Source organism: Oryx dammah, unplaced genomic scaffold (genome assembly GCF_014754425.2).
Source record: "Oryx dammah isolate SB20612 unplaced genomic scaffold, SCBI_Odam_1.1 HiC_scaffold_1, whole genome shotgun sequence".
Lineage (NCBI taxonomy): Eukaryota > Metazoa > Chordata > Mammalia > Artiodactyla > Bovidae > Oryx > Oryx dammah.
The window spans coordinates 80,577,807-80,604,789 of NW_024070185.1; the positions used below are offsets into that span (position 1 = coordinate 80,577,807).

Sequence of the window (26,983 nt, forward strand, 5' to 3'; positions counted from 1 at the left end):
TGCCTCCTTAAACACTGGCATAGTACATGATTTCTCATTCTGTTTACAAAGTTGTAGTACTTGCTTTACCTTTACTGAAGCTTAAAATGTCACCTGAGTTAAAATCATGCAGTAAAAACAAACATCATCAAAGCGGGACCACAGACATCCCACACACCCCCACCCCTCAGCCGCCCACCACCCCGGCCAAGAAGCTGCCTGTAACTATAACCACTATGGTGACAACCTGAGAGGAGTGCACACAAAAATAAAAATCAAATGCAAGATTCATGCTGCTAAGAACTTAAAACTCTTCTAGACCAACCTCATAATGGATCAATTAATTTATCACAGTTGGTTTCAGAAATGATGCTACTTCCTACAAGGTAGGAATTATATAACATCATCTTTTCAGAATTTTTAAGATGTGTATTTAACACCTACATTTTAATAAAGGGGTATACTTGTCATATCTATAGACTTAAAAACCTTTTTGCTCGTCCACCTCTTTGCTTTAGTGGTAAATATGAATATTTCGCTAATGTGACAACCAGTTTCAACCAATAGTATTAGCACTGGCAGATTTAACAACTAGAGGTGAAGGACTCTGAATTCTAAAGTTTCCTCAACCGGCTATGCTATGTCCTACTTTTGAGTACTGTTAAATTATTTTTCCATATTAATGTGACCTTATTTTACTTAATACTTCATCTTACACAAACAAATATGAATGTTTTTGAAAAACTATTCAGTAACTTTTAAAAAAGTTTAGTTGATACCCACTTGCTTTGATAAATAGTTGTACCAACTATAAACCATTCAGCCAGGGGTCAAGTGCTATGTGCTACCCACCAGGGTGTGTGGTGGCTAAGACAATTCCAAGAGGCTCTCTGGCCAGTGAAGCAAAGAGGCAGTACACAAGCAAACTGATGTGGTAGCTTCATGGCATGACAAGTACCAAGGAGGAAATCAAGATGGGGATGCCATGTGAGTTACTGGGTGGTGGAGAGCAGGGGAAGGACCAATTCAGACGGAGTTGCCGGGGAAGACCTAGAAGGAAGAAATGCTGATGTTGATGTGGAAGAGCTGGGGGAACAGCATTCTGGCCAGAAGAACCAGCAATCACAAAGTCCTCAGGTTTGCCTTGCCGCGGGGAGAGAAAGAAGGCAAGGATGGCTGGAGCTTGGTGAGACCATGACCTAATTACTCACTTGATTGCTTTGGCAGACTGAGCTCCTTCTCGGGTGAACCCGTGTCATAAACCGCACGGCGTTCACATGGTCTTACGTCAGTATTCAGTCAAGGCACCCTGGAAGAAGCTACCAGAAACAGAAGCCCCTCTGGACAGGGCAGTTCTATGGACTTAGTGACTTTTGCTCCTCTAGCAAATGCCTATCCTAAAATCACAGCTCAGTGACGGTCCCCGAGATGATCCTTGTCTTCCTATCTTGGTCAGCATGCACAAGTGTGAAGCTGTGGTCTCAGGAAGCCATTTCAGGTGACCGAAATTACAGGTGTGGTATGGGGGACATGTTTTGCTCCCTTCTCTTTACCATCGTCAAGGTCAAAGTCCTTCATTATTACTTAAAAAATAATCTCATATTTGTGCAATACTGCATAGTCATTTTTGACTACTGAGCAGAATGACCCATAAGATCCATCATTTGTGATGTAGATGTGGGGATACAGCCATGTGAACATGGTTATTACCATGTGGTGGTTTATGAATAATGTTTACCTGCTTCCCTTTGCGGGGGGAGGTTAATCTCTATTTCTTAATCCTTCTGCAAAGAACACATAAAATTAAGACTCCCATGCGACAAAAAGAGAAAAATACCAAAGCTACTTGACAGGCACCTGAATTAAAAATAAACTCAATGCAAGAATATTATGCACCTCTATCATAGTCTGAAGTCCTCTCAATTTTTCCTTCTCCTAAACTCAACAAAGCAACAAAATAACAACTGAGCTTTTTGAACAAGACTGATACTGAGGATCCTGGGACACAAAATAAAATTTATATGCCTGTGGTGCTTTCCATTTGCAAAGCCCTTCAACACTCATTATTTACTTATCTTTAAACATTTTGCTTAGTGCTGTGCTATGAAGGCAATGGCACCCCACTCCAGTACTCTTGCCTGGAAAATCCCATGGATGAAGGAGCCTGGTGGGCTGCAGTCCATGGGGTCACTAAGAGTTGGACATGACTGAGCAACTTCATTTTCACTTTTCACTTTCATGCATTGGAGAAGGAAATGGCAACCCACTCCTGTGTTCATGCCTGGAGAATCCTAGGGATGGCAGATCCTGGTGGGCTGCCATCTCTGGGGTCGCACAGGGTCGGACATGAGTGAAGCGACTTAGCGGTAGCAGTGCTATGCTTAGTTGCTAAGTCGTGTCTGACTCTTTGTGACCCCATGGACTGTAGCCTGCCAGGCTCCTCTGTCCATGGGATTTCCCAGGCAAGAATGCTGGAGCAGGCTGCCATTTCTTCTCTGCTTAGTGCTACCCACCCCATCAAGCTGGAGCAAGGTGGATGGACAGGCGATAGGAACAGAGCTCAGAAGACCTGGGTTCTGAGTCCCAGCCTTGCCACTAGAGGAGCTGAAGTTTGGGATGTAGTTGAGTCTCAGTAACCTTCTCTGTAATGTGGGGTAAAAATGACACTACTAACCTCACAGGATTGTGTGAAGACTGACAATTAGGTGAAGTTTCCCAAACCCTTAACCAGGAGCTGAGCAGCCCTCCATTAGTTTGTCTATTGAAGGGCATATATTGTCACCCATCCTTTACAGAGCAGGAAACACAGCTGCAGAGTCTGGGTGACTTGCCCAAGGTTCCCAGCTGATAGCAAAGGTGGAGTCAACTTTTAACCAACTGCCCTGCAAACCTCGGGGCTTCTGTGCACCAGCCGAGGACATGAGTTGAGGAGTGCCCAATTCCACATACCAGACCACCAGTAGAGCTTTTAGAATTACACAGGATGAATAACTGCTATCTTTATTTAAAGGACAGCAATGTTACCTCTCAGATTTTTTACCACCATCGAGGAGATAGTTTTTTTTTCCATAGGACTCCAAGGGCAGCAGTGAACAGTCCCCATTTTCCTGTGGTCCCCAGAGGGGCTGTCTTAGAGGAGCAGAGTGATGAGGGCACACAGCTCTAAGCCTCCTGACCTACAAAGTCTACCATTTCATTTTTCAGAAATCAGAGGCTTAAACCAGTTCTTTCAAAGATGTGGTGTATAAAGGATCACTTCTGCAAAAAAGTTCTTCATAAAGTTAGGCTGATCCTTCCCTCTCCAAATTCAACTGAGTATAATTTTCCCAGGTGAAGAAGGGCCATTAGATAGGTGGAAAACCCCTCTGCTCAGGGGTCCATACCTCCGGGTCAGTGCCCTTTCAGTCCATGGCAGACCTCAGACGTTCCCTGTGATGTTCTGCTGGATCCTTCCTCAACATGGCCTTTCGCACAGAGCTTAATAAATATCTGTGGCATTCACGCAAAAAGCTTTTGCCAAAAGCGTATTGTAATTCACATAAAGATGTTCTGAAGGACCAACCGAAGTGTTTTTCCCAATAAATTCCAAGTCCTTTCAGCAAGGAACTGTCCGCTGCCCACTCACCTCGGCTCACACTCAGTGTGTCGGATGAATAAATGAATGAACAGCCTCAATACAGAGCCTTGGGAACAGGCAGTCATCTGTATAAGATATTAATTCTTCCCAAAGCCTCAAAAGTCAATCAGTCAAAACAAATGACCCTTTCAGCCTGAAAAGTACCCACTCAGAGTCCAATTAAGAAAATGGGGTCTGTGTATATGCAAGTGGGGCATTTGCATTTGATTAATCCCATGAATTATCTAACAGCCTCTAGACAGATTTTCCCCCCCCTCTTTAGTTGCTTCAGGTCCTCTTTTCAATCTTGCAATTGGTAATTGTGAGCATGAAGAAGTACAAATCTCTAAAAGAGTGTAACTGTAAAATTATTAGCACCAGTTCATTTTCTAAACTGGAAAAAAATGAAGATTCAGTAATTTGGGCAATGGGCTGAAAACTTCTGGGCTGTGAGTTTCAGTCACTCTTCAACCCATCTCTTTTATTCATGACTAGCCAAATGCTGCTTAAGCTTCTAGGCTTTTTTTTTTTCTCTCCTCCTGGTGGGATTGTGCCCTTGGGTATTGCCATGGGAAAATGCTACAGTCATATAGCCCAAAGAGAATCTGTCTTCATGAACAGAGCCCAGTGCCATGAAAACAGCAAAAACAAGACAAGAGCCGGACAGACACACTGCAACGCTTCCCCAGGGACTGCGTCGGGGGACGAGGAGGGCCAAGTGCTGTGGTAGCAGCAGCTCTGAGCATGCGCCTACTACTAGCCCCCACACCAGCTGTTTGTGGTGCCATCTGTTCCCACCCGGGCTGCTTCCTCTGAATGGCTTTCCTGAAGCCGCCCGCTCGCCCTGTCGGACACGATCAGGTCAGCCCAGCGCTCTGCCCACACTGGACCTGCTGCCTGCACTGCCCCACCCCCTACCCGGTATTCTTACAGGGCCACCAATTCCCAAGATGACACTGCGTCTGTCAGGAGGCCCATTCTTCACTGGTCGCTTGCTGCTGCGGCCAATGAGGGCTGCGGTCAACCCCACCTAAAAGGGGCCGAGTGAAGTCAAGCCTGCAGAGCTCAAGATGTCCTTGGCTTCCAGCAGAATGTGGCAGAGTGGAGCTTGGCTCTATCTCTAAGTGCATACTTGCCCAGCTGTGAACTGTCCCAGGCCCTACAGTGATTTCCCCTGACTGCTCAAATGCTACTGCAAGCAGATGTAAACCCCAGTCCCATCCTTCTGCAGGAGCTGAGCAAGTCCAGGAGGGTCCGACACAGAGTGGCCTATTTGCTCAGAGGCAATGCTGGACCGGGAAGAACCAGGGACCAAAGACAGCCTGTTGTTATCAAGTTCTAAGTTCTCAGTTTAAGTCCTCCTAATATCTTCATTTAAAAAAATAAAAATACAAAGCAACTGAACAACAACAAACTGAATGCCTTTGCAAAGCTGCAGGCTCTCTATCTAGCATTCAGGCTGTTGCATAACATTAACCCCAGTTCCCTTCTCCCGGGCTTCTGTGAGGCTGACATCACCTCTCTGCTCTGAACAGTCTCCTTGCCATTATGCAGCCTGAGCTTCTTTTCACTGGCCTCCTACTTGAGCAGCTTGGGGTGGGGGAGACGATGTGAGTCCCCACCTTCGCACACAGGCTCCTCGGTCCCTGTGGAATTCCATCTCTTGCACTGACCCTTCCCTCTTGCATCTGTGTGGGGAGACGCACGTCATTGCGGGCCACTTTCACGACTGTGTTGCCATCAGGATTAGCTGGATTAGGGGCCCGAGGCATAAGGACCCCCTGGTGCTGTGAGGAAGTTTCATCGCTAGGTCAGCATGGTGTGAACTATATTCTGTCACCACCACCACTCCCTACAGCCACCAACTGAAAGTGGGGCTGCGGGGGGGGTGGCAGAAAAAATGCTTCCAGGGCAAAACCGCCTCAACTCCTCTTAGCAATAAAGTCCCTTGTACATTTCGAAAGACATGAACTACTGAAGACTGTCTCCTTTTTAAAATAAGAAACCTACCCGCTTCTTTTCCTTCCCATAAAGAATTTTGTGGGTCTCCCAGTGGCAGTAGGTAGAATGTCACTGAGCATAGCTACCAAGGGAGCATTTTTTCCAGCCCTTTGCTAAAACCAGTCAAGCAGTTTGGGAAGAGAGAGTGTTGCAACCTTACTATGCTCAACGTGAACAAACACCTCCATGGTGGTCAATTCTCATTCTTCTAGAGATGCTTGCACTAGCTCTCCCAGGGAGGAGGGGAGGCGTCCCCATTTAATCTGAAGGAAAACACCATGGACACAAATAGTGGATGGAATCAGGGGTGGGGCAAGCCAGGGGAAACAAGAGGATGGGGGACGAAACCAAGAGTACAACTCTTAAACTCCTTTTAAAAATTTTCACTGACAGAAAAGTTTTCCTCCTGTGAAATCACTTGGCCCATTCACCTACCCAAACCTCCCATCCTGGCCGCCACCACTCCTGTGGACCCTGCATGAAGTAAACACAATTTGTAGAGAAAGTAATGGGATTTCTGCAAGTGTGTGTGAGTGTGTGCATGTGTTTTATAGAACAGTCCTTCTTGCACAGAACCAGGCTGTTCCATCAAAGCCGTATCTGTTATATTTCTGTCTTTCTCTTCTGTTTGGTGTATTCACCAACAAGAGAAAAGGAGGTAAGCTTTGGCGGCCCTGACCTGCAGCTGGAACACAATACTTTCGCACAGCCCTGCCGACCCCTGACATAAATTTTACACCGCAGCTGGCATTTACACACTCAGCATTACCATATGTATAGCTGCTCGGTGCTAATTATGCTAATCACCTGTCTAACTCGCTGCTGCGAAAAATGGTTGTATTTAGCAGTCCAGTGCCTACCAATGCAGCTTACTGTGTGGCTGAAATGTACATTCAGACGGCCCTGAATGGCAAGATTTTTCCACGTTGCTGGCTACATTCAGGCCTCAGAAAAATTTATTCAAGTCAACTGGTTTCGGTCCGCAACAAAAAAGTTACGAGAAAAAAGTGAGTGTGTTCTTGCCCTAACATTCTGGATCTGCTTGCAAGCAAAATGATAAATCAATTGGTGTGGGAAACAAAAAGGGAGAGAGATTTCTTTTGGAAGCCATGTGAAACTGTAGCCTATTTAAAAAAAAAAAAGAAAAAAAAAAGGGTCATCCTATCCCTCAAATCTCTAGAAAGAGCAGTTAATAGATATTTAGCCCTAATCCCAATTCTCTCAAATTGCAAGCTTTGTTTGCAATTAAGCAAGGTATTAAACATGTGCAGCTCTTTTCTGGATCATGTGTGGATTAAAATGATGGTATCATTTTTTTAAATTTATTACAACACTGAATGATTCTCAAGGGGGAAAATCAGGTAAGAGGAAGAATATCTTTCAAGTAGTTTGGGAAAATTCTTATTTTATCTTTCAAAAAGTTTCTATTTAAAAAGATACTGTGTGATACTTACATCTATTTTGTGAGATTTTCTGGTTTCTCCACTGCAGGAGCAAAGGAAATCAAGGGAGGGAATGGGGGTGGGGAAGATGGGAGAATTCAGAGAAAGAAACAAGAAAAAATGGTTGGGAAGGGAGGGGGAAGGAGGGCAGGAGAGAGTCAAAAAGCCTACATCTTCCTTAATCTCAAAGTTCCTCTTTTTATCATGTTTCTTAAAGCAATTTTCTCAGATCATTCTACAGAACGGATTTATTAAATCAAGGTAATATTATCATAGGTTGTTTCAACAATTCCCAAGCTGAAAGTCCAAGCTGAAACCCCATTTCCTCCTAACTCACAAAACACTTTCCTATTAGTTTTTAAAAACCCTGAGTCTAGTCACAGTAAGCACTGCTTAGTATTTGATTATTTGGGTGTGCAGATCTGTCTAGCCATTCCAATTTCCTTGAACTGCCCACAGCACATAAGATACATTCTACTGAAGGGATGGCCCGAAGTGCTTGCTCTCTCACCTCCAAATGATCATGAACAGTAAATTCTTTATTTAAATTTAGAAATTGGGAGCAAACTGGAAGGTCATTCATTTTGCAGTGTAACCTGGGTTACCCCACCCTCACCCCGGCTACGAAAGACCAGAGCAGTCTTGTGATAAATCTTAGGTTTACACACAGAAGGTGTACCAACCAGCATAAAGAGATTGTGAAAGAAGCTGGCTTTTCCTTGCAGCAGCAAATAAGGGTAAGGCTCATAGTAGCTTGAGGATGCTGCTATGAAGACAATAGCTTTCTTCCTATCAGCTCACCCCACCATTCTGTTCAATTTTATATAAATTTATCTGACCCAATGAAGCAACATTATCCAAGCCACATCTTTCTCTCTTTGGCATCCCAATTCAAGTTGCTTTTCCTTACTAGTCCAACGTATTAACTCATCTGGGTTTTTTGTAGTTTCAAATCTTGACTATGCAGCTAAAAATACAAATGATGGTATCACTACTGTGCTCACTGTAGAAGGCTTACCCCTCTCATTCCCTCTCAATCTCTCGCTCTTCTTAAACAGGAGGTGGACCACCCTGTCTCATGGCACAGAGGAGTGTTTACATTGCAGTACTTGACTGTGTAATACATCTGGCATTTTTGGGCAGGATTCCTGAGCTAGGGGCCAGAAGCCCTTAAGCAATGATTTAAAAGGAAAAAAAAAATCATGCACATTGACTTAACAAAGCCCACTTCCAGCTCCTTTTGTTTACTTTCATATATGCTTCATCAATAACTGAAGACTATCTTGGTTGCTAAATTGCGGAAGCCTACTGTTTTTCATTTATTTTAACTATAATAGATAAAGCTTGTGCTGCGGTATGGTGGCTTGCTTCTCACTAGCCTTGCCTCCATAGCCAGTGGTGTTTTGGGACTCACACGCAGTGTGGATCATTTGGGCCTACTCACACCTGGGTTTCTGGATTAGAAATAAGGCCCTGCCTCCACATTATAAATCTCTCCAACAACAAACTTGTCACTCATTAGCAGGTACCTGACTGCCCACCAACGAGTTTCCTTAACACATGACAGCTGTTTTTCCAACTATGCTCTAAGCCCCCAGTACAACAAAACGGTCACAGTCTTGAAGGGACTGAGGACAGGAGGCATCTTTCTGTAAATAGAACTCTTAAAACTCTCAACAGTCAAGCAGTTCCTCAATGGCAGCATTCTACTGTTTTGAAAGGCTAGTTATTTCTGTCAAACTTAAAGACATATGGAGAAAAACTGAGATACTGTAGTGAAGGAAATAACAACCCTATATCCAATTAAGAGGGAAAAAAAAAATCTAAAAAAAGTATTACCATAAAGCTCCTAAATGTAGAGTTTAGAAGCAAAGAGTAATAAAAATGCATATACTTTGGTGACCCTGATGATGACTGTGTATTCGAGGTAGGTTTCCACCAAAGAAATCCCAAGGAGCTTCCTCTTTCTGGGCTGCCAGAAATGCCTTCATGAGCAGAGCTGTCTGCATTCCAGGATGTCAACTGAGATTTCTCATGAGAACAGACCATCTAATGCTGTGGCATCAGTCAAAATTTGGATGTAGAAATCTGTCCTCTTCCACCTCTATCCAGGCTACATGCTACCTTTGGTTCTGATGAGAGTTCCACCCAGGGAACACCTGGGCTGGAATGTCACGGTGTATGTTTCACTTACCATCTCAGAAACACTATGGGGCCCAATTCTTCACATTCATACGGCACATTAAGCACAGGGGACTAGGACCTGTTTCACAGTCCACACATCAGTGGACTCTAAGTGAAAGTGAAGTCGCTCAGTCGTCCCCGACTCCTTGCGACCCCACGGATAGTAGCCTGCACCAAGCTCCTCTGTGCAGTGGACTCTGAAGTTGCCTCAAAAGCTCATTAAAATGCCATGACTCTTCAATAGGAGAAATACATCTACTGATAAGACCCCATCAAAGAAACAGTCTTGAAACCAACCCTCATACAACCTAAGAACCCTAAAGATGCAGATGGTAGCTCTGCATCTAGTATCTCCCACAGCTGATTTGAAACAATACATTTTCTAATTCCTTCCTGTCAGTTTGTGATTAACCAGATTTACTACCATTTCAGATTTCACACTAGTGATTCCAGAGAGCCACTAGGATTGGATTTGGGCAGTTTATGAATAGGTGGGAAGACAGACAGGTGGGAGGGAGAGAGTAGAGAGGAGGGGAGAAGAGCAAAGGGATACAGGTGACGGAGGAGGGAGGAAGTAGGATGGAGAAAAGGTTCTGGGAACCAATGAGCAGCAAAGCAAATAACAGGATTTTAATAACAGAATCATTCAAGTATGGCAATTATTTAGGGAAGTCTCACATAGCTACAATTCTCTCAACCTTTTTTTTCAATATAGTGTCAAAATAGTGCTAAGTTAAAATAGTGTATTTTTGCAAAATGGTTTCTATAAAATCTGGTCTCCTTTCAAATAATTTAAACTATTTCCATACTTGTTTTAAAAGCCAAAAAAAAAAAAAAAGTTTAAAATAAAACACTCCCCTCTTCTCAACCAGTTGAATAGATTACTCTTCAGGAGTTAAATCTGGGCAGCTTCAGTCCTACTGGTGTGAACAAAGTAGGGGGGCAGCCATATAAACAGCCCCTTCCACTGCTTAACTGTGACCCCCTCCCCCCAAATAAGAGAAGGAAGGCAGACAAGTTACAGCTCAGCCCAAGTGGACAGAGCTGCAGGGGTCATGGGGAGGTCAGCTTTGAAGGAGAAATCCCAATGAAATATAAACATGGCATTGTGGAAACCAGACAAATCTCCCATAGCTTGTCCAGCCAGCGTTAATCTCGCCATCAGCTGTGGAGCATAATCCAAACAAACTGATCTGGCGGTTCATACATCTGGAAGCTGTCATCTTCTGGAACCTCCAAGCAGCGTTCCACATATCTGAAACACTCTATCGCCCAACCTGACCTCTAAACTTGTCAGAGGGTCAAGAGTGGCAGGCACCAAAGAGATATAAGGATTTAGAGGGTCAGCTGCCATAGGAAGATGGCATCTGAGGCTATCTGTTATTTTTAAAGCACTTATTGTTGGGCATTTATTTTTTGATCGTTTTTCTCCAGATATGAACGATATGCCACAATTGTTTCCACCTGTATGTATGTGCCCACTGTTAGAATCAATCAATAACTATCTAAAACACATAGTCTTCATTTTAGAAGTGCCTAGGGGACCAAGGAGCAGAAAGGAGCTGTTGCCTTTTTCTTTTCCTCCTTTGTGAAATGCCAAAACCCCCAAACTGACAGCTCCAGAAACCAGAAACTTGGCTGATAACCTTGGAGAGGGCAGTAAGAGCAGAGCCTGTGCACCTCTTGCCTGGCAGATGGGCTTCAGTCCCTCACTGTTTCTTTGGTTCTGTTGCACAAGAGCACCTGGTGAAAAGCGGTGTGTGACAGGAACATCTGGAGGAGAACTGGATCATCAAGAGCCCATGTACTATGTGGGCTTCCGAAAGGAGCTGTTATTGCTGTATGAGCAAAGTCCAGTGGTATCTTTTGTTGCTTTTTGTAAAGTCACATTCATGCTAAAAACCTTCAGTCTACTGTGTTGGAAATCCAGTGAGGTCTATCTGCAAAATTAAGTTACCCAAAGGAAAAGGAAAAAAAAAGTATCCGAATATAACACTTCTCCCTTCTTCTATGGCCTATCCCCACCTGTACTCAAGTTTTCATGATGTTTTTACTTGCTACTTAATATAATTCTAAGGATAATCAAAAATTTAAATTATTTGCATGAAAACAGTTAGATACCTGGGTCAGTAAATATGGGGATGGGGAGGAAGAGTTATCTTAAAGCTTTTGCATTTATGGCAATGCTTTAGCAGTGTAATAAAAGCCTTCCATCTACAATCTATTACCTATTATCTAAACCACTGGTTCTCAATTGGGGCAATTTTGCAACCCCCACCCCCACATTTGACAATGAATAGAAACACAATTAGCACATCCAGGAGAGTGCTACCAGCATCTAGTGGGTAAAATCCAAGGATACTATTAAACATACTACGGTGCACAGGACAGCTCCCACAACAGAGAATCATCCAGCCCCAAATGTCAATAGTGACAAACCTTGTTCTAAACTGAAAAGGTGAAGCTCCATTATCTCCTCTAACTGCCTAAGTTAGAGCCAAAAACAGCCAAGAACACTGAAGGTTTATGCTAGCAACTACAAACTCTAGAGCACTTAGAAATATCAAGCAAGCATTAAAAAAAAAAAGTCCATTTGCCTTGAAAAAAAAAAAAAAACAAGTTATAACTTGTGTCCTCCTCTTTTGATGCTGGCCTCCAGGGATGTTAATAACCAAACACAAGACAATGTGGATTCATTTCAAGGCTGTTATCTTTTGCAGTAAAGGAGGCAATGTTTAGAGAAAAAACCAAAAAGCTCAAAAAGATAAATGAATGTTCTGTCACTGGAGAATCATGATAACAAATTCATGTCTCAGAGAGGGTTGGAGTGGAGGGGTAGATACTAAGTGAGGCAGAAGGATAGAAGCGCTAAGCAAAAATGAAAAAACAACAGAGAAATGGGCAAGATTAAAAAAAAAAGAAAGCATTTTCCTTCTATGAGATCCAGGGGAAGCTCTCTGGTACCAGGGAGGGAGGTGGAGGCCAAATACACTAGTGTAAACCTTGAGGCAGGCAAAGAATGGCTAAAGGGAGATCTGGCAAGTCCCCACTGACACCACCCGCCAAACACCCTGCACACATCAGAGACCCTCCTGCTACATAGCTGGACCTTCCAAGACTCAAGGTGTCCCACCTCAAACCTGAGGTCCCAACCAAAGGTAAGCACTGGGAGTTCTCCCAGAGACCACACCCCTGTCCTCTGAGCCTTCGCCCATGCTGTTCCTTTGACCTGGAATGCCCCAGCACCAGCGCTGCCCCTAACTGACCCTGACTCAGGCCCCCTTCCTCAGGGCTGTCCCACAAGATGCCCCTGCTATCCTGCCACTGGTCTGTGTGTCTGCTGGGTGGAAGTCCCCTGAGGACAGGGACGATGGTCTTTCACTAACATCACTCTGGAGCTTCAGGCAGTACCTGACACAGAGCAGTCACTGAGAACATGTGCTGAGTGAGTATTTTTAAGTAACACTCTCTCCCTGACCTTGCTGCCACTGGCTGGTGTTACTGAAACATTCCACATATTATTTCATCCACCCTCAGGACTCCATTCACAAGCAATCTAGATTTGAAATTTTTTAACTTGCAAATACTATAACCCTAAGACCCAAGCTAGCACCTAATATATATTGACAGTTTCTTAAAAAGCAATCATTGTATGAACATTGTAACTACAGAATCAAAAAATTCTTATCACCAATGCCATAAAAAACATCTTCCTTATCTAGATTATATTGGCTGCACATTGTGGCCAATGTATTCAAACCGTCTTTATAAAGCCATGTTTCCTCAGCATGTTAAACAAAGCATGAAAGCCAAATCAAAGATACAGCCTATCAAGTGGATTCCTTTAATTTGCTAACTATATTAAAAAAGATAACATTATTTTGGCAGATATGAGGATACTTGTAGTAAGTCTATGTGTATATACAGATATAAAGCCAAGTGAAGATATTAATACATTATCTATAAATCAATCGTATCTAGATATGAATGTACCTGTGTACAGATGTATAGCTGCTTTTGCATATATGCATGTCAATTTTTATCAACAGAAGAAATAACATTTTCCAAATTGTTCCTCAGCACTCTCTCTCCTTGCAATCTCTTATGCGTTCCTTTCTTCTGTTGCTTTTTAACTAAGAAAATATGCAACCTCCATTCACTTGGTTTCTTTAGTGTAGCAAGCACCCTTGTTCATGTCCAGAATATCTGCAGTCTCTATTAAGAAATGACTATCTAACAGACTTCTTTGCTGATAGTGATGAAAAATGTACCTAAGACACTAAAGTGCAAATTAACCTACATTCCAAGTTACTTCTCATTTTACTAAAGTTTAGGATAGCAGAGAATTCTTACTCTGAAAAGCAAATAATTCTATTATTTGCTGTTGATATAAACACTAAGCTCACTATGTCACAAACAAGACTGCCTCATTGTTACCTCTACTTTGAATTTAAATTAAAATTATAAAATGGTATGGTGGCTTCCTTGGTTGGGTTTATCTACACTTTTGAAACTGTTACTTCTTCTACAGGGGAAGAATTGAGTATGGAATGAAAGAATGGCAAATCTAGGTCAAGACAACAGGAGACCAGGCTGACTTAAGTCACCAGTAGGCAGGGTGGACATGGAGACACAGAGGATCCATAATTTCTCACTTATAAAACAGGACAATAATTCAATCATCTAGTAAAAAAAAAATGTTACAAAGGCTATCAGGTTATAAAAATAAAGATAATAGATAGCTACTTTACTGAGTGGTAAGGCATGTGATAACAGAATGGTAAGGGTAGTTGTTTAACAAGTGATAGTATAGAGTATCTGATCAAAGAATCAGTGAGCCACACTGAAAGTGCTAAAACAGAATGGAAAGGAAAATAGCTCAGAGGTCCAAAGTAGGCACAATGAGTCTAATCTCAGGTGTGTCATTCCCCAGCACTCTATCACTAAGCTAGAGCCCCAGCATGTTTCTCCTCCCAGGACTTGAAATGAGTTATGTAATGCACAAACATAGTTACTTCTAAAGGGAGAAGGCAATGGCACCCAACTCCAGTACTCTTGCCTGGAAAATCCCATGGACGGAGGAGCCTGGTAGGCTGCAGTCCATGGGGTCACTAAGAGTTGGACATGACTGAGCAACTTCACTTTCACTTTTCTCTTTCATGCATTGGAGAAGGAAATGGCAACCCACTCCAGTGTTCTTGCCTGGAGAATCCCAGGGACGGGGGTAACCCTAGTGGGCTGCCGTCTATGGGGTCACACAGAGTTGGACAGGACTGAAGCAACTTAGCAGTAACTTCTAAAAATATTTATACAATGTTATACAATTAAGTGGGGGACTCTGATGCTGGGAAGGACTGGGGGCAGGAGAAGGGGATGACAGAGGATGAGATGGGTGGATGGCATCACGGACTTGATGAACATGAGTCTGAGTGAACTCTGGGAGATGGTGATAGACAGGGAGGCCTGGCGTGCTGCGATTCATGGGGTCGCAAAGAGTTGGACACGACTGAGCGACTGATCTGAACTGAACTAACTCCCTGGTGGCTCAAATGGTAAAGAATCTGCCTGCAATGCAGCAGACCTGGGTTTGATCCTGGGTTGGGAAGATGCCCTGGAGAAGGGAGTGGCTCCCCACTCCAGTATTCTTGCCTGGAGAATTCCATGGACAGAGGAGCCTGGGGGGCTACAGTCCATGAGGCCACAAAGAGTTGGACACGACTGAGCTGGACTAACACACACTCACACAAATAAGTTGATGTTGTCTATCAACTTATTAAAAATCTACTGCCAAGTCTTGCTCAAAACAAGATATGGTCTTTTGTCATCATTGTCGACACTCAACAAATTTGTTGGTCCAAGTAGCAGAAAGGGAAAATTACTCATCTCTTGCTCCACCCTAGAACCTGGGGTAGCTCCCCACAGTCTAGCCAATCACATCATTTCTGAATGGTCCAGGGCCCCAGTGAGCTACTGCACCCTATCCCTGCCACACAGGGGGCCTCCACTGCTGCTGTCCACTCAGCCTTTGTTTGACCCCTTTTCTGAGCTTCTGCTTAGAACTCCCTCCCTCCTCTGCTCTAGGTTGCCCTAATTTGCCTCACCACCTCCATGGAAGGTTTATTCTTTTGCCATTTAACTTTCAAATTTAATGCAAGTCTGACATTCAACTCTAATAGTTTTAAGTGTGTGAATTTGTGCACAGGGAGTGTGTCTCACATCTTCATTGTCCCTTTCAGTGCCCAGCACTGTGCTAGGACCATTATAGATGCACAGTAAACTTGCTGTTAAGACATTATATGTGCTTAATAAAACCCTTCTTTTATCTACTAATGACAATGAGGCGCTGAGTTGAGGTAAATTACCCCATGGATTCAATCCAAAGAACACTGTTGTATTAATTACCAAGCTACTTAAGGCAAGAATGTTTTCTGGTCTTAATTATTTGGACTATTATTTTAATTGTCACTTCTCAACTAAAGACTTCACCATATGCTTGCAAAACACTGAAAGCTGAATCTTCACAAACAAAGCAAGATTTAATATTCTCCAAGGCTAGGTCTCCAAGAGTATTCTGAAGAGGGATCAATTATGCAATCATGCATGTACTCTTAGGCTTCCAAATTTTGTCTTAGATATCACTAGGAATGCCTCAGATATTCCGGTTTGAAGTATCTACATAATTACCTCAACCCATCTCTCCCATCTGATTATAAGAGATTCCCTAGGTAGCGTTCAGGAGTTAAATGTTTCCAAACACCAACAAAGTTACTTTCCAAAGAGAAAAAAACAAACAAAAAAAACCCCTCAGAAAACAAAAACAACCCGCCCCCCCCACCCCGCCCCAAACAAAATCCTGAATCACACAGATTTACAGAAAGAATGTAAAATGTTTCCGTCAGCGGTGGCGGCGTATGTCTCTATGTGTGATCTATTCTAAATTTACAATCACTTGAAAAAAAAAAAAAAAAACTTCAAGAACCCCCAAATTGAGAAATGTGGATAAAAGACTGGCAGAACCCTTGGAGAGCTCCCATGGCCCCTCCCTCCAAACCCGCGCTCTTAAAACACATTTCTTTTTTAATTCTCTCAGCCTGCAAAACACTGCCTTCTCCCCAGAATAATTCCATTTTAAAAGCCCCCACCCGCGAGGAAACATTAATCTACTTTGCAAACAAGCGTTCCAGTCTGTGCTTTACTGTTTTTTTTTTTTCAACTCCTTCTCCCCCCCCCCTTTTTTGTACCTTGAGACAAATGTTTTTTTTCCCCAAGAGTTGAAAGCTGTCCAAAAACAGGACCACACACGCCGCCGCCTCCGCAGGCCCGCGTTGCTCCTGCCCCCCGCCCTCCGCGCGCCGGCCGCGGCCGCCGGGGGCGCGCACACTCCCTCCAGCCAGAGGGGTGGCCTCTCTCTGCCCCCACCCTCTTTTCTCTTTGGACGCCGTGGGTGGGGGTGGGGGAGGGAAGGAAGCTGAGGACACGAGCAGGGAGCGCAGACGCCTTCCTCTGGCCGCGTCTGGGCGCGCGGCGGAGGCGAGCGGCGGTGGCGGCTGGACCTGGGGGCCCCCTCGGCCGAGCGGAGTGGTCTGTCCCGCGGAGGGGGGGCCCCCCGTGCGCCCCCGCCGGCCCGCCCTCGCCACTCTCTCCCACAACACCTCGCAAAGCGCAGCTCCCGGAGTAGATTACAGCGCGGCCTTTGTCGGACGGGCCTGGCTCCTGGCCAGGCGCCCAAACAATAAACAATTCCCCTTGGTGCGGGCAGGGGGTTTTCGCTCTTCACAGAAAGGATCTAGGTGTATGCTGGCAAATATCTTTATCAATTGGAAGGAAGGGAAGGGGGCCCGGGTTGGGGGGACGAGAGGGCGCCGCGGCGGGCGCGGAGTTTCTTACCTTCCACCCACAGCTCCTCCACGTTGGTCTCGAGATTAGCTGCCTTTAATCCCACAGCGAAGGCCCCAAATATGAGGAGGCCTACAACCAAGAACTTGCCGCAGTTTTTTTGAATGTAACAACCCAGTTTAAATAAGAGTCTTTGAAACTTCGCTCTCAGCCACAGCGGCGCTTTCCGGCCAGTAGCTTTCCCCTGAGGATGAAGCAGAAGGGAGGAGTGAGCGCCCGGGAGTCGCGGGCCGCGCGTCCACGCCCGCTTGCGCGCACCCGTCCGGCATCCCGCGACGGCATGGGGGAGGGGGGTGCCCTGCGGGCTGGAACCCAGGTCGGCCAGAGGAAACGCGAGCGGCGTGGGTGGGGAGGGGGGCTGGTCATAAATCAAAGTCAGGCTGCAGCGTGGGAGCTGCACCTCGACCACAGCAGGGGCGCCCCCACGCGCAGCCTGCGTAGCATCCCCGAGTGACTTTAAGGTCTGGGAAGAGGGACTGCGGGAACAAGAGGAAGCCGAGGCAGTGAGGAGAGACACCATTCAATACAGGAAATATTCACACCGGTCCGGGAAGGGAGGGGCTGCGCAATCCCTGCGATGGAGCCTATTTAAGAACAAGCAAACCACTGCACCCTTGCCCGCAAGTTCTGCCCCAGCCTTCACCCTTCTCGGGGTGCTCCGCCGAGGGCAGGGACTGGATACAAGAGCGCTTTGGGAACAATGTATGGCGGTCTCCCCCATTCTGATTCCCCCGCCCGACTTGGTAGTAAATTGGGATCCACGTGGTGAGCGTGGGCGCCGGAGCTCACTCGCGATGCATTTCCATGGCGTTGGGAGACGCCGTGTGAGCTGAATTAGGAAACGGGGCAGCCATCTGCAACTTACGACAATATTTGTGATCGGAAGAGGGCAGCCACATGGATCTTTCCCTCCTCTCCCTTCCCTTCTGGTTAAACGCGAAAAGCAGCCGAGTGCTCAGGGAAGAGCCCAGGCCGACGCAGTCGGGGGTCCTGGCTGGGTGCTGGCTGTTCCCGGCGGCGGCGTTTCCCCGGCGCTGGGCGCAGCCCCGGCGGGCCCCTGTCTGGGTGCTTGCCTTCCCCAGATTCCACACATTTCAGCGAACCTCGTAAACACAATGAACCCGGCCGATCCGCAGACCCGCATCGCGAATTTAAGGTGGCAATTTGTTTACAACTTCCCTTTCCCCGCACACTATGAGAAGAAGTGGCTCAAAAATTGGAAAAGAAGAGGGGAGATGCCCTCTTCCGAGGATAATTTTTAAGGGAGCAGAGATTTCATGCTCAACAAAAGCAAAACCGGCTGCCAAAAAAGGAAACCACCTTTATTTAGGCTCCCTCCTCCCCCTCTCCTCTCTCCGCCTCTCTCCACTCCGCCTCCCCCTCCAAGATGTTAAGAAATGTGGCAGTATTACAGGGGTTTATGCTGCAAATAGGGGCAGGGGCGCAGGAGGAGGGGGCTTAGGGGCATCGGGCAGTGCCGCGCTGCGGCGGCTCTTGAGGTGGTCCACTGTGGACCGCTTTCCAGTGCTCCGGAAAAGGCACGCTGGGGAGGGCGCGTACGTACACACACACACACACACACACACACACACACACACACAATCTCCACCCCCTGCAGACCTCCGACAGCCCTTTCCTCCCAGGACCGGAGGGAGGGTTTGAATTTTTCAATCCCCACTTGTCTTTTTTCCCCCCTTGGAGGTGTGTGTGTGTGTGTGTGTGTGTGGCGGGGACGATTCCAAAGAGGAAGAGGAGGGAAGAGAGTGGGAGGAGAGGAGAGACTGAAATGCACCTTGGAAATCTGCTCCAGAGCGAAGGCGGCGTCGCAGTAGCTGGGCCGGTGCAGATAGTCCCAGTCCGGCACGGCATTGCGGCGCAGTCCTCCGGTCCGCCTGCGCCTCCCGCCACCGGCCGGCCGGCCCGGGGCCCCGCTGCAGCTGCCGCCGCCGCCGCGGTTCTGGAGCTCGGCGGCGTTACCAGCCGAGGCCATGTTGCCGCCGCCGCCGCGGGAACCGAGGCTTCCCGGGCGGCCCGGCGCGCTGCTGCCGCCGCTGCGGGCTCCCGGCGCGCCCTGGCGCTCGGCTAGCGAGGACGCTGCTGGCCGCCGGCTGTTCGGGCTGGGGCTCCGGTTGACAGACCTGCTGCTGCCGCTGCTGCTGCTCACACAGCGGGCGCTGCTGCCGCTGCGGCCGCGGCCGCTGCCGGAGAGTCAGACCCTGCGCCTTCCATTGCCACATTGCGCGGGGGTCCCGAGGTCTCTGCGGCTGCTGCTGCCCACATCCAGTTCTCCGGAGGGCGAGAGCCGGCGCGTGGAGCCAGCCTGTCCTTCGGTCGCTCGCGCGGCGCTCCTGGCTGTCCCCAACTCCCCCTACCGCCTCCCGCCCCGCGCCGCGACCCCTTCACTGCAGAAAGCGCCAGCAAATCCCCGCCGCTCCCGCCGGCCTCGCTGACTCTCTCGGCGTCTCACGGGTAGCCCGAGCGGCCGCGGAGGGTAAAGGCAGAGCCGCCGCCGTGGGGTTCGTGGGCGCCCGGCGGGTCTCAGCGCTGTCGGGCCGGGGCAGCCGCCGCCGCCGCTGCAGTTGCGGCGGTTGTTGCTGGCGGTGGCGGCTCCTGAAGCTGCTGCTCGGGTTGCTCGGGCTGCTTGCGCTCTGGCTGCTGGCTTCTCGGTGGCTGCTTGGTCCCGGACTCTGCTTTCTTGTGCTCCTCGCTGACCCGCTGGACCATTCTGCCCCAGTGCAGCGCGCCTCTCTCGCTCCCGGGACCTGGGGACTCCGCTCTGTGTGTGTGCAGCGGGCAGCGGCCGCAGCAGCTCCTTGATTCAATAGATGAGATGGAAGAAGAAAAAAAAGAACTCTCTCCATTTGGAGAAAGAGGAGGAGGAGGGGAGGGGGTGGAGGGGGAGAGAGCGAGCGAAAGAGAAAAAGGCTGGAGCTCCCGCCCCCGGGGCTGTCAGATGGCTTGGGTTTCTGCAACGCGATTGGCTCGCGGAGGGCAGAAATTACTCAGCAAACATGACTATTATTAGCTGCTTAGCAACAGCTCACCAAAGTAGAGAGACCACCCAGGTAGGCAACCCCAGTGTGTGCATCCCGGGCTTCGGGGGGAGCCTCCAAGAGCGCCAACCTTCTCGCATGCAATACTTCCATTAAGGAATGCTCCCCCTCCCTTTCTTTCTTATTCCTTTTCTTTTCAACAGTGTCTTCTTTTTGTAAGATGCTTTGCTCGTGCGCGCGCGCGCACACACACACACACACACATACACGAGTATTTGCCTCGCGATAGACACGGGGAAAAATGTAATATTTTTTAAAGCGCTTAAACAATTTCAGAAATTTCTTCAAAGAAAATCCTTTCAGAGGCACCTTGGCCTCAAGCTGCAGCAAATACTGGGAGGTCCGCTTGAATTCCCAGGCCTGCACCAATAATGACAGGGTGGTGGATAGTGCGCCAGTGTGTGCCAGATTTTTTTCTTCTCTCTTTTCTAACCAAAGAGAAGACTTGGGCTCTCGCAGGGAACAACGCCTCGCATTAAGATAAACAAAATGGAAAGTTAAAGAGGAGAGTAAGGACGTTGGGAAAAGCCACCTTTTCTTAAAATTCGCTCCCCCATCTCCGTTTTCCCTCTCTAAACCCCACAGCAGCATAGTCCAGGTTTGAAGGAGTCAGTGTTTTATAAACGTGGAATCCAGACACAGAAGCAGTCTCGTGGAGGCAGAGGCGTTTTTATTTGAATCTTTAATGCGACGTTTGTAGACGAGAAACAACAGAATCCTTTTAACAACCGGAGAAACAGAAATGTTTTCTTTAGAAAAAGAGAAAAGCTTTCTTATTTTGGATTCATTTGGACCCTCCTTCCTTTTCATTAACTACAAGTCCCTGTTTATTTAAAATCTTTTAAACCTTTCCTCCCAAACTGGTACGCATCCTGTTATATTTAATAGTAGCGTGACATAAAGGAGAATAAAGGCTTTGATGCTGGATTCATTTGAAACAAATTGTGCGCCGATTGCGAGGACTTGTCCGGACACTGCAGCCAGTGTCACCGAGACATCAGGGGGATTCGCTTCCCGTTGGGGCAGAAAACCTGCGAGTCTGAGGTGGATCCTGGGGTCAGAGACAAATTAAACTGCCTACATGGCTCCGATTTTTATTAAAAAAATTTTGGGGGGAGGAGAGTTTTTTTTCTTTTGCAAGTTAAGTTCCTCCCCGAGATAGAGACCAGACCCACAAACTCTCTATTCTGTCTCATTTTAGTATTTGGTTCCCCTCACCGCCACTTTTTTTTCTTTTTTAAAAACAGTATTGAACTGCAGAGGCACTCCCTGCAGCAAGTAGCCGACTGAAGCCGTGAAATGGGGCAGTGTGGCTTTAAGATGCACACGGTGTGTGTTCATTGAAAAAAAAAACACAGAAAGAAAAGGAAAGGAAAGGAAAGAAAGAAACCCAGATGGAGGGAAAGGGGGAGGAGCGGGGTAGAAGGCGGAGCCCACGCTACCACGTGACCTAAGGCCCAGTCGGCGCGCGCTCCAAGGGCCCGGAGGCCTATTGCGCGCGCGCGTGTCCGAGCGCGCCGAGCTCCGGATCCCCACTCCTGCGCAACCCTGGTCAAGCAGGTAGGGAACTGGATGCTCTCGGCTAGCGCCAGGCGGGCTCCAAGTCTCCAGCGCTGGCTCTTGGGAGCCCAAGGGAGGCGCACGCCCCACCGGCGCGGACGGACGTGCCGGACGCGCCGTAGTACATTCCTGAAGGCGGTCCGGCCCCCTTACGTCGTCCAATGCCTGCGCGGCCTCCTCGTGGTCGGCCAATAGCTTATCGGTCGGGTCCTTTCCCATTCAGCGGCCCCGTCCCGAAAGGAACTGCAACCGGGCGCGCCGGCCACCCGGACAGCCCACGCGGCTCCCGCAGGGGGCCAGTCGGCCAGCCCTCTTTACTTCCTCTTCAGCGGCTCCCTCCTCCTTTCAATCTCCCCTTTCCTTTCTCCTTCCTCTTTCACCCTCCCTTTTTTTTTTCCCCCTTCTCTCCGCTTCCTACCGGCCTCACCACCTTCCCTCTAGCCTTTTCTCCTTCCTGGTTTCACAGGGAGGCCCTGCCCTCTGAATCCCAAACTGGCGAAACGCGTGCAGTACCCTGGGCTGGATGGGGTGTCCTGCAGAATAAAGAGACAAAGACAGTAGAAGTGTCTGAGGTGGTGTTCACGAGATCGGAAGAAGGACCTGAGTACCCGACCAGCGCGTAAATTCAAAACTTAAAACTCCGAAGGAGCACGTGACTTTGTGAGCGGCTCTAGGAAGGGTTGCGAAAATTCAGAAAAGACAAGCAGCGTGCATTTCAAATGACAGTACGTTAATAAATAAGATCGCAGGAATATTGGGCTCGACTGAGAGCAAGCTTAATCTTTGAGCAATATCCTGGTCTTTATTATGTTTGTTAAATAGCATATCGGGACACGTGATATATTGTTTTTTCACTGAATGGTTCTACTGACGTTTCAAGTCAAACCGTTTTGTGCGTGCCGCTGGAAATTAATTTTTAAAGGTTTTGGGGGTGGTACCCCTAAAAAGACACGTCAGTCTTATATATGAGGCTTGCTGTGTGGCAAAGGTAACCATGTAGCTATAGGCAGGGTGCTATGTTTTTCTTTACGAAATTCTATACAGTGTTTTAGACCAAAACATTAGTTTTTCCTTTATTGCAATTTCAGTATAGATTATGGAATTCTAAAATGAAATGATAAGCTATGCACACACAACAATTTCCTATTAGTCCCCGCGCAGCTACATGTACACCATTTCGATGACAAAACCTCTTTCACTCGGGCTCATTTCCCTGGGTTTGACTTAATTCCTAAACTGATCTCTGGGGTTTTTAGCTCCCTTAGCCCCCTAACCCACTGTTTGATAGGTTAACTTTTCAGTATCTCAGACAATAGTCTCGGCCTGTAAATTCTACCATGGGTTCCAGGACGGCAATCCCCAGCCTGGGCTCTAACAAGAGCTATCTTAATCTCCCCACCCCCAGTGGCCGCTTCCCCTGTGGTCTGCTTTTTTCATACACGGAGATGAATTACTTTGAGGATCTAATTGGCCTTGTTTCTGTAACGTTTTAAGAAAGGAAGAGGAGCCAGTGTAAAAGCCTGCTCGACTTGGGTGGTCAGGGCTGAGGCTGCCCCCAATTTGCCTCATTGCTGATGCATGTGAGTTCGACATTCCCAGCGATAATGTTGTTCCTAATCAATCTGCCCTTATTTACATTTGTAAGCATTGTCGGCTTTAATATGCATGCCCTGTGCAGGGCACCGCTGCGCCACACCGGGTTTGTTAACTTCAACCAGGATTCTCCAGACCTGAGAGGAGGCAGACAGGAGGAGCCAGGGCTGCAAAGGTGTCTGCTGGGAAAAATCTCTTTAGTGGCCTTTCTGCACTGAACAAGTGAGACGCTTGGTGCCTTTTCAACCAGCAGGAGTTGCTGGCCCTCTTTCTTGAGTGTCCCATTTTCCCTTTCCAAGTAAAGTCCATCTCAATGCATCAATTGTCATTTTGGTCTCTCTGTCATGATCCAAGACTTCATTGAAATTTGTAGTTTTCAAGACACATTCTTTAGACTCTTACAATATGATTCCTTTATACCATTTCTCTACTCCTAATATTCAAATAACCGTGGTCACACCACACACATCTCAAAAATGACATCTGATTATCCCAATGATGACATTGAAATAAAACATCTGCCCTTTGTGTTTGGACATTCCAGTGATAAGAAACTGTGGGAGCTGCACTTGGCGGAGTAATGAGAAACCAGGCTGGAACTGGACTTTTCATTGGTTTCTCAGATCCAACTAATTAGGTCTTTAAAATCTAATGTAATTTAGCTAATATCTGCAGAGTACAAATGAATGAAGGAGTAGATGTATTCTAGTAATTTGACCTTTGGGCCATGTTATAATTTTATCTACTGAGCTTAATACTCTTTTCCACAAATGCAAAGAATTGCAAACATTACATTAAGTCCCACAAGTATTCCTGTGGAGAGGCTGCGGTGGGGAGAGAATTGGGGATTTAAAGTGATATTCTATTTGTGGATGGAGAGCCCAGGGCACTGGATGTGAGTGAAGGGCCAGAACCTGAGCAGTTCAAAGCAGGTACCTTGGATAAGAGTTGACTGAATTCAAGCCATTTTTTGGCTCCCTAAGAGTGCCTTATTATTTCCTCATTGGCAGCTTTTATATTTGCTTAAAGGTGATGGTAGAAAATGAGTCTAAAAGTGGGAGGGAAAAAACCAATTCAGCAGCCCCAGAATGTAACCCCCTTAAGAATGACTCCCCTCCCCTTCTCCCTTCACCCTTCTGTTTCCTCCCGTATTTCCCCCTCCCCAGAACTGGAGGAAAGGGAACAGCTCTAGCCAACTTGTCAAAATAATGCTGCTAATTACCCCTGATCTCCTTTAATGGGAAGCTGCTCCCAATTCTACAAAAGAGTAAATGAGGGGTCTACAGCACAAACCCAGGAGCACTGGCTTTTTAGTGTGTGTGTGCTTGCAGTGAGCTTGGTGGGGAGTGAAGGGGGGGTTGGCGGTAGAGGTAGATGTCCCGAGAAGGTCCCGGAATTCTTCACGTTTATTACTCCAGAGACACATACTAATTTGGAAAAGGGACTTAGACTTTCTGCGGTGCCAAAGCGATTGGTATTCTCTTGCTGGGAATGTCTCTAACTGCAGAGAAAATGCTCAGTCTACAATGAACTTGAAAGAAAACAGCATTGACCCTTATATTTATTTCTTCCCTTGTCTATATATCTTCTTAGCCACATTACTTTAAGAGACAGAGATGTATTCTGGAAAGACCCAAACTTTGAACATTCTTCTGTCCGTCTCTCTCCTTGTCTCTATCTCCTCATCTAATATATCCATATCAAACTCTGCATTTGGCAGAAGGCACACCATTCATTTCAGTGATCTCTGCCATCGGGTCTTGCATGAAAAAGAAGCTGAGCAACATGATCCCTTTGACCCACTGCTGGAGCAACAAATTTATTAGAGATATAGGCATGAGAAATGAAAGGGAAGTAAAACAATTCCAGCTTATTGTGTGTCTTTCTTTCATACTGCTAATCCGGTTTACACATCACGCCTACACGTCTCAATAGGGCTTTATACACTGTGGCAGAGGCGGGAGAAAATAAAAGGTGTGTGTGTGTGAGAGAAAGGACAAAATAGGGAAGACAGATATTTTAATCTATTCAATCTATATTGATTTGCCTCATTAGTTTTTCTATCTGTAGAAAATTAAAGATGATTTTTTAAGTCATTTTTTCACAAAATAATTCCAAATGGTGCTAATTCCTACTCAAATAGCTTGTTACTTTATGACTAGGTTATAACCAGAAATTAGATATACTTCTCAGTGAGTTTGAAATGAAGCTAATACCCCAAATTGAGAATGGGCCCATGGGTGTCTACATTGATTCAACATGTTAAAAGAAAAAGGTCTTAGACTCAAATGCGAAAGGCTGTGAAACACAGCCTTGTGGAAGGAAGCTGGGTGACAACTGGAACACACACAAACTCACAACTGAAAGCCCTTGTTTTACAACATGGGTACACAATGCACCTGAGGCAACAATTTATACCACCCAGAAATAATAAGTTACAGTAACAAAGGGTGACACCAAAAGGCATTGTCTTTCTTTGTAGAGGCAATTAATTGCATGTTGAACTACTGGAGCCAAAAAAAAAAAAAAATCGAACACACAAAATGCTGAAAAAGGACTATTGTAGGAGTTCAAGACCTCAGTATCAAAGTATTAAAAACTTGGAACCACCCATAGTGGGTTTTTATTATTACCTCCTGTTCTTTCATATGGTTCCTCCCTAGAGAGGAAGGAAGGCTAGAAAGGAAAGAAGATAGTCTTTTCTCCCATGTCTATGACAACAGAGGTCTCTAGGTGTCTTCCATAGACAACAATCCATATGGTTCTTCTTAGGTGATGGAAATCGAGATCTGAAAATTTGGAGTTTATTGCTCATCCACCAAGAGGAGTCATGTTTAGCAGGAACTTAAATACCTGAAGACACAGTATATGTCACCTCCGAGGTACAGTCTCTGGAGGTCTTGTGGTCCCATGGTTGGCACCAGGTCTACATGGGTTTGGATCAGTCTGGTCCACCTCAAGGATCCCCCTCAGGCCCTACTTGGCCATCTCAGCACCGGGCTAGCCGCCCACCTCTTTAATGGTTGGCAGGCACCAGAATGCTCAATTCCGTGGGTGCAAGAGTCAACACATACCTCTCCTACCCGTGGCCCCTTCCTGAACCCAGGAAAGCCCCTTTCGCCCTTATTCCCACCAACGGCGACCGGGAGAAGGATGTTTGCGCTTCGAGTTTTGATAAGGTACCTCTCTCCTAGCCCTGGGTGTCCCACTCAGAGTCCCGGCCCAGGTGCCGAGAACACTGGGTAGGGGTGCGAGAGCGTACGCCCAGCCCCTCGGGCAGACCTCCCCGAGCTCCCGGGAGACTAGAGAACTCGCCCGGGTGCGCGCGCTCCCGGCCCGCACCCTCCCCCCGGCGCTGTCACTCTTCGCACCAGCCCTCCATCCCCAGCGCTCTGCCTCCGCTGGCAGTCAGTAGCCACCACCAGGCTGATGAGCGGAAGCCAAGGTGGCGACCCTTTCAAGCGTGAAAATGGGATCCCAGGCGACCCCCTCCGTGAGAATTCCCCTCGGAGCCGTTCCCCGGCCGGGCCCGCCGCAGACAGCCCCCTCCCCGCCCCGCGGGGCCGGCCTCGGGGGGCGGGGGCCGGGAGCGTGCGAGCGAGCGAGCGAGCCTGGAGGCGCGGGCCGGCGCCCCTGAGCCCCGCCGGCGCAGCCCACCC

The 26,983-nt window shown here is 47.1% G+C and overlaps 1 protein-coding gene across 4 annotated transcripts in view; it reads right to left on the reverse strand.

Annotated features, from left to right (window-relative positions):
• Positions 1-19,108, reverse strand: part of PTCH1 (patched 1) — a 61,680-nt gene extending 42,572 nt beyond the window's left edge. For 2 of the 4 annotated variants that reach the window (XM_040245185.1, XM_040245194.1), the window contains exons 1-2: positions 18,911-19,108; positions 17,110-17,302 (exon numbers count right to left, since the gene is read on the reverse strand). In XM_040245185.1, the coding sequence (XP_040101119.1) occupies positions 17,110-17,302; positions 18,911-19,108 (391 nt within the window). Of the gene's footprint in view, positions 1-16,463; positions 16,549-17,109; positions 17,303-17,983 lie in introns of those variants that run through there. The other 2 variants (XM_040245200.1, XM_040245210.1) reach the window with 2 other exon arrangements.
• Positions 19,109-26,983: the final 7,875 nt, after the last annotated feature.